Here is an 8,194-nt window from a genome sequence, read left to right on the forward strand (position 1 = left end):
AAGTCATACACCCTTTCATCTGTAAGATGAGAAGCTAGGTTAGAGGTGATTGCCAAGGACCCTTCAATGAAGGCATTTCGGTAATCAGGGACCCAGGGTGGGGGTGTTGCCTGAGAACAGTCTCACTCTCACTGTTAAGGTTCCCATTCTAATCTCAGGCACTTAGGCTGTTCTTTCCACTTCGGGGGCTTCCTAGGTGGTGCAGTGGTTAAGAATCCGTCTGCCAATGCAGAGGACACCGGTTCGATTCCTGCTCCAGGAAGATCCCACATGCCGCAGAGCAACTAAGCCCGTGCGCCGAAAAAAAAAAATAATAATATCCACTTCGGGGAAGCCAGCCCACATCAGCCTTCTCCCCTTGTTAAGCCCCATTTTAGCCTGAGAGGATGTTTGGAGCCTGGTGGGTGTTCCTCCCTAGCAGGAGTGCTTACAAACTTAGAGACCTCTGGGAATCAAAACTTACCACTCCACCAGCACACACCAGCCAGGGCCCCAAGCTGCCAAGGCAGCGGCTGAGAGCTCCCTTGCCCCAATTCTTACTGGTGCTTCAGTCTTGAGGGTAGGCAGAGACCACAGAATGGAAGTGGGAGGAGGAACATGACATGGATTCTGGGGGAAGAAACTGACATCCTGGATCTAGCTATACCAACCACCCCACCCTTTGTGCACGCCCATTGTTGCAGCAACTTCTCAGGAATTGCTGTAACTTGTTTACCTGTCGGCTACCCCACAATGACCTTCTAACACACCCCACTTCACATAAATGACTGTGAATGAGTGAAAATGAGGAGATAAATATGAAGGAGACAAGGTTTTTTTGCAGCTAAAATAAATGTTTTTAGAGCACATTACTAGTAAAATCTTAGGAAAACAGACTGCGTGGGCATACGCGCACACAGAACATAGCGCCCTATACAGACTGGCTATAACTATGTGGGAAAGTCACTTAGCTCAGAGCCGCAATACTTTGGGGTTGTCAATTGCCAAGGGCTTAAATGGGAATACTACCAGCTACTTCCAAGTATGGTGGGGATTAAAGGAGATACAGCTCCTGAAACAAAGGTAGAGTTTTTCTTTCTCCAGGAGAGAATTCTCATTTAGAGATAACCTAAGGCTGGTCCCCTTTTCCAACAACAGCAGCTAGTTCTAGCCTCCTCCCTCAGACCCACCCTTCCTGCAGGGGGTTTTCAAACAATGTTATTTAGAAAGACCTGTGTTTACACTTGCCAGTTCAGGTATCTCAGAAACACCAGAGTGGCTATAGAAAATTGACCCATCCTGCTAAAAGAGTGTTAGAATTTGAAATAAGAAATCTGTGTCATGGGAAATTAGACAGAGGAGACCAAAGTGATATAAATCTGGAGCAAGTTTTCACAAACTCCATCTTTTGGTTTATGCCTTTTCCATATTTTATTAAATCTGTGTTTAAAAAAAAAAATCACAACAGCATTATCAAGGACAACCTATGTACAAACATTTTACAAAATAAACATTACCAGTATCAGCTGCAATAAGGGCAAGTTGAAGAGCAGATGCTGAGTTTCTGGGCCAAAGTCTGCCCGCAAACAAAGACATCTAAAATGTGTTTAGGCACCTGAAACAGGCTGCCTTCCCAGAGACAAGTATGTGTGGTGGGTAATACAAACGATGGTGAATGAGGATACTACACGGGCCCTATTAGCGAACTCCAAGGCCACAATACAAGTGGAGCTAATCAAATAACTTAAACCCAAGACCGTAAAAGCGCTGTTTCCCATCTAAGCCTTCAGCATCGATTGTCTCACTTGTAAACGACGCGGGGTTGTCACAAAGACATTTGATTGTCATACATAACCCTACGCCAAACTTCCCTGAACTCTTCGAGTCGGGTTTCTGGTTGGACCGAAAGGGGAGGAATTTTAGAAATGCATCCTTCAGGACAGAAGTCAGAAAGACGGGTGACCCTGAGAACAGGATCTATTAAATTTGGTGGCGGTGGGAGGAGGCAGGAATTTGGGAGGAGAAATGTCTCCTTGCAGCCAAGAATCAAGAAGTGTGACTCACTTGGGTCTGGGACCTTGCTGAAATCCGATACCCCCATCCCACCCCAGCCCCGCTGGTACCTACAAGCTCGGTTCCTTTCTCATCTCCCCCAGTTCCTTGATCTCCACCTTCTTGTACTTCCCCGACTTCCTCCGGTTGGTGATCATCAAGACGGCCACGCCGGCGACCAGGGCCACCACGATCACCACGATGACGGCGATGAGCCCGCTGGTGAGGCGCTTCATGGAGAACTGGGGGGGCTTCTCGTCCAGGTAGTAGATGAGCGTCCTCTCCAGCAGCAGGGGCTCTCCGCGCACGCGCACGTCGAGGCCGCCGCGGCTGGGGAACAGCGACTCGCCCTTGACGTCCCTCTCGAAGTAGTAGCTGGCGTCGGCGATGTCCACGTCGCCGGCGACCTTCTGCGATGCGTTCTGCTGCAGCTCGATCTGGATGATGGGGTGCTCGTAGTGCACGGCCGCCACGAACCTGGGGTGCAGCAGGTAGCGCTCCCGGAAGAGCCGCCGCAGCTCGGCATCCAGGTCCGAGTGGTTGAACGCGCGGGCGGCCGGGCGGTGGCGCAGGTCGATGAGGATGTGGTAGGTGCGCACCAGCTCGTCGCAGCGGAGGCTCTCGTCGCCCTTGTCGGTGCGGCGCACGCCCACCGAGTTCACGCACCAGCACACGGACGTCTGGTTGCACTGGCGCGCCTTGAAGCGGCCCTGCTGGTCGCAGTCGGGGTTGTACAGGCCGTCGTTGTCCACCAGCGCGTGCTTGCTCGGCCGCACCAGCGCGCGGCCGCTCTTGGGCGCGCTCATGCGCGCCTTCAGCAGCAGGCACTTGGACGTGAGCGTGGAGCAGTCGACCTCCAGGCCGGAGCCGAGCACGCGGCACTGGCAGCGGCCGCCCGGGCCGCTGCGGTCGCACACGGTCATCTTGTTGGTGGGGCACGTGCAGTTGTCCTGCGCGGCCGCGTGGCCGATCACCGCCGCCAGCAGCAGGAGCGGCGGCAGCAGCGACGGCGACGGCAGCGCTAGGCCCAGGCCCCGGGCCATGGTGGGGCGGAGGAGCGCGGAGCGGGCGCGGGCTGGCGCGGGCTGGCGGCTCTGCGGGGCTCGGGCTCCGCGGTCCGGGACGGTCTCCAGGCGTCTGCCGCCCGCCGCTCCCCGCCGCTCTTATACTCCGCCGGACCTGCCCGGCTGGTTCGGCCGCCGACTCACCCGCTGGTATTTGGGTGACACATCCCACTCCCCCCTCCTCCCCGGGTTCCCGTCCCAGTCCCACGGAAGGCCCAGCCCGCCCTGCGCTGCCCGCGATAGGATCGGGGGAGCGGAGGCTGTTCAGTCTCCTCTGGACCGAAAGCCCAGGGATGGAAAACCGATACTCAACTGCGGGCGGCGGGGACCCGCCCCCGGCAGGCCCGGCCCCACCTGCGGAGGGACCCGCCCTAGGCGCGGCCTCCAACTGCGGACCTTGCGCATCCTGGCCGCTCTCTGGGCTGGAATTCTCAGAAAGTGTACTGGGAAGTATGGCGTGGGGCTGTCACGCTTTTGCTCCCCGCCCCCCTCCCCCCCGGTGCGCCTTTTCTCTCTCCCTTTCCCAGCCCTTGTCCCTGCTTAAGTTCTTTCACTTCCTCTCTTCTTTCCCCAGTTCCCTTAATAGCACACATTTACATCGTTTACAGTTCCCAAACATTATCTCATCCTCACATCAGGTCCTGACAGGTCTGCAGTCTCTATCAGACCCATTTTATAGGTGGTGTAGTTGAGGCTTAGAGACTTTTTAAAGTCGCCCAGCCACCAGTTTCCTCAGATTCCTTGGAGGCGCTTTGGGACTCTGCCTGGCTGTTCTGAGACCTTAAATAAATGCTTATGGAAATGGAGTGGTGCAAAATCTGAAGAAAGATTAGGGAGCAGTTCTGTTACCATATCATGGGTAAAACCCAGGTGTCCTGGTGACCAGTGTATTAGAAGTTCTGTTAAACACTTTTCCCCCCTCTCCGTCACACACGCAAACCCGGAATGCAAACCCGGAATATTTATGCACGTACTCAGTATAGGGAGATGAAAGGGAACAAATTCTTTCAAAGAACCAGCAAGACTATAAGGAGTTCTTAGTACAGTTTGATTCTAAAAGAGCAAATCATTGCTTTCTTTCGCTATGTCCCATGTAAGTAACTGAACCACTGCAAATAATGAAAGGATGGAGCCTGTGGGAAATTGCTTGACTGCCTGTGTGGCTACTTCTGTGGGATGGAGGAGTTGCCATCTCTTTTTTTGAATCATTGAGAAAGTCCAGGGTTTCAAAGCTGCGGTAAAATTAACAGTAATTAGCAAGCTATAATTACTCACAACTCCTCTGCTCAAAGTGCATTTTATATGTTCAGCATCTAAAGAACACCAAGAGTGATTCAAGGGTGTTGTTCAACAGATGAAAGCCAGCCAGGCCTCTACCCCATTAATTTTCTAGCAATTCCTGAGGCAGGTAAGTGGATATATATTATTCTGCCTTTGCAGGCAGAGAAATCAGAGACATGTAAGGGGAAATTTCTTATCCACAAGTAGCAAGCATTGTGGGAATACTCCTCTGCTCTCTACCCCCACTGTCTCTGTTCAGGTTGTTGAACCAGGAGCCTAGTCAGTTTTCCCTTCAACACCCAGTCCACCCTGAATAAGATAAGGGTTTCTTTTCTGTTCTTTTGTTGTTGTTGTTGGGTCTTCATTGCTGCGAGCGGGCTTTCTCTAGTTGCAGCAAGGCTGGGCGACTCTTCATTTTGGTGTGCTGGCTTCTCATTGTGGTGGCTTCTCTTTTACGGAGCAGGGGCTCTAGGTGCCCACACTCGCTCAGTAGTTGTGGCAGGCGGGCCCTAGAGCGTGCAGGCTCCAGCAGTTGTGGCATGTGGGCTCAGTAGTTGTGGTGCAGGGGCTTAGTTGCTCCATGGCATGTGGGATATTCCAGCCCAGGGATTGAATTTGTGTCCCCTGCATTGACAGGTGGATTCTTAACCACTGTGCCACCAGAGAAGTCCGAGAAGGCTTTCTGAATCACAAATCTGTGCCCATCTCCTCTCTGCTGAGAATCTTTCAAGCACAGAGTGGGGGATGCCCTTGGCTCTTAGGATAAAATCCATACTTCTTAAGTTAGCACACAGGATCATATATGATCTTGGGCATACTTCTTAAGTTATATTACTTAACTTCTCTGTGCCTTAGTTTCCTATCCTCATGTAATAAATTAAATGGGATAATAAAAGTACCTACCTAACAAGGTAGATGTGAGAATTAATGTAAATAAACCTAAATAAACCACTTAGAACAGTATCTGCACTTAGTAAGTAAGCATAGATAGGTGTTAGCTGTTGTCATGGTCACCACCATCATCACCATCTTTATCTAGCTTTATCTTGCCTCTCCAATCTTCGTCATGTTTTCAAACCTTTGTAAAGTCACCTACCCGGACTTCCCCCTTTATCACATTTTTAGTGCCTAATTTTGTGTTCTTTACTCAGCTCTTGGGTCACCTCCAGGAAGCCTTCCCTGATCTATCCTCCTATTGCTCTCAGGCAATGCCCCTTCTCTGTGCTTTCCTAATTCCTATAACACCAGGATGAGAACACCAACTTTTCTGGGCTTCTGGCCTCTCCTCTAACAGGGAGAAAATAGCAATTCTCTATTTCATAAGTCATTCTGAGAATCAAATGTAAGTAGATGAGATGGTAGATGCCAAATCTTGGTAAACGGTAAGACACTGTGAAAATCATAGGTTGCCTTTTTAGTTGTTAAATGTCTATCGTATATTCTCACTTTTCCAGCTGCTGACTAGGTAGCCACAATCCTCTATAACTGAGAGCTACCTGCTTCATGGGTCCCAGGCTGGCAAAAGGAAAGCTGATGCGGAAGGGGTCCTAGGGCTAAGGAATGCATACAGTGGTGTCTAGCTAGGACAGCCCCATTGCCTGGGCCTTCGTTGGGCTAGTGCTCTGAGGTCTCCAAACCTGTCTTTTGTAGCCATGTTACGTGTTGGGAGGAAGCGGATAAAGGGAGCCCATCCTCAGTATCCTCTATGGAAGGTGGAGAGAAGAAAAGATGACTCCCCTTCCCCCCACCCCACACTTTCTTAAATTTTGTGGTTCTGGCAGACATTCTCCAACAGGCACACAAATACCAAGATTGCTTTATTAAGAGCAGCCCCAGCTCTGATTCTCCCTTCTCCCTTTGTCTGTTTCCCGCCTGGCTCCAGAAGCTCTCATGTGTTAGCTTTATCTCTGGGTTTTGGTTTGTTTTAATATTTAAATATTTAACAAAAGCATTCCATGAACTCAGACTTCTCAAGTGTGTATCAAGGGCAGGAACCACATCTGAGCACTGTAGCCCCAGCATCATATTAGGCATTCAGTAATATTTATTGGGTTAATTAACACTAAGTTGTGCCTAGAATGTTCAATATCAATATAGGCTCCTAGGAGTATTCATGTTGACCATTTCAATTCTTCCCTTGTAATCCAATTCTCATCACTTATCCCAGCCATGAACCTCTATAACCACCATAACCTACCTTCCAAAGGAAGACTGGATAAGGACACCTAAGTGTTATTTTTGTTCTTATGCTTGATCCCAGGGACGAAGTGTGTAGTCTGATGAGGGTAAAAGCAGACAGAGATTCTGGAGGCAAGCAGTGTAGTATGGTTGAAACAAAGTTAGCTTTGGATCTACTAAGACTTTGCCTCCAATTCTGGTTTTACATCACTTACTGCCTGTGTGTTATTTCACTTCCCTGAGTCTCAATTTCCTGAATTATAAAATGGGGATGATAATGCCTGCATTTCTCTGACATCTGTGAAAAGGTTGATATCCCACCTTGTTGTTAAGAACATGCTTTTCCCCTGTTGAACTTCATACTTCATCAATTCTTGTGCTCTGTTGTCTAAACTGGTGTTAATTTTCTGATTTCCCTTACTATTAGACCAATACCAACATATCAGTTTTATATTTAAGGAGGTGATTCACAGAAACAAAACACAAAAATAAAAGTGCATTTGATTAATAAAAATAAAATACCGTCCATAATTATTTTAATGATTCAAGATAAAGAATATAAAATATGCAGCAGAATGTTTAGCATATACTAAGTGGAATTAATCTTAGCTATCATTATCAGCCATCTCAGGAATGTGAGGATGTTTTGAGATCATAAAAGCACAAAGCTGGTGATTGTGCGGATTGCTGACCATATCGTCCAAGGAGCTGGGTGTTAGGGAGGGGAGCTACCCAAGAACCCCTGCCCCCACCAGATACAGGCATATGGAGAATGTCTAGAGGCAGATAGTGCTTTAGTATGTCTACACCCATTTTCTGTTAGAATACCTACAACACCCTTGGGGGTAGGCAGAGAAGATACTATTATCCCTATTTTGCTGATGTGGAAACAGAGACCTGCAGAGGGGAAGAGAAGGATTTGGACATGGTCACGTGCTTATAAGTGGAGAGGTCATGTCTAGAATCCAGGTATCCTGACTGCATATTTACATATAAATTAATTAAGATGGAAGAGGATTGAAAGAATGAAGAGATTAGAATCTCATCTCACGTTCCTTGGGTTGTCTTTTATTGTTTTTCTTTCCCTTAATTGGACAAATACTTTTTAGGAAGTTCTGGTTTTGTGAAGAGCACAACATAACTAATTGTGCAGGGTGCACCAGTGAGCTCACACCTGAAAACACTACGACTTAACGCCACTAACCACCTGCTCCTCCCACATTGGAGTGGAAGTGGTCCCTGATGTCTCTGCTTTGCTGAAAAAACAGCCTACATTTACATTCTGGACTGCAGTCTATGGGCAGCTTCTTCACCTTGGTTTCCTTTTCTGTAGAACAGGGTACTGGTTACCTCTTAGAGATGTTGTGGGGGTTCAGCGGTGTAAGGTCTATGGAGCTGCCTGGCGCCATCTTGGGAAGAGCCCTCACTCTTCTTTCTGGCCTGACCAGGGTCAGCTTCAGGCTCTGTAAGGAGCAGCCATTGAGACAGTGGACAGGGCCTGAAGGCTGGTCAGTTTCCCTTCTTCCTCAGAGGGAGCTTGGAGCCCTGGAGGAATCAGGTGATCCTTCAGCCAGAATGCAGAAAATGCAGAAAGAGAAGGTGGCTGTGGTGATGATTGGCTCGAGATAGAGGAAAGAGGC

General features: G+C 49.0%; 1 protein-coding gene across 1 annotated transcript; it reads right to left on the reverse strand.

Moving 5' to 3' along the window:
* Positions 1-1,348: 1,348 nt before the first annotated feature.
* TACSTD2 (tumor associated calcium signal transducer 2) lies at positions 1,349-3,206 on the reverse strand. Its single transcript, XM_057712330.1, has one exon. The coding sequence runs from the start codon at positions 3,072-3,074 to the stop codon at positions 2,103-2,105; it is 972 nt and encodes a 323-aa protein (XP_057568313.1). The 5' UTR covers positions 3,075-3,206; the 3' UTR covers positions 1,349-2,102.
* Between the last annotated feature and the right edge of the window lie 4,988 nt (positions 3,207-8,194).

This window comes from Hippopotamus amphibius, chromosome 1 (genome assembly GCF_030028045.1).
Source record: "Hippopotamus amphibius kiboko isolate mHipAmp2 chromosome 1, mHipAmp2.hap2, whole genome shotgun sequence".
Classification (NCBI taxonomy): domain Eukaryota; kingdom Metazoa; phylum Chordata; class Mammalia; order Artiodactyla; family Hippopotamidae; genus Hippopotamus; species Hippopotamus amphibius.

What these genes read in the sequence shown, in the direction of transcription:
- TACSTD2 (XM_057712330.1), bottom strand. Translation starts at nt 3,074, where the DNA reads ATGGCCCGGGGCCTGGGCCTAGCGCTGCCGTCGCCGTCGCTGCTGCCG.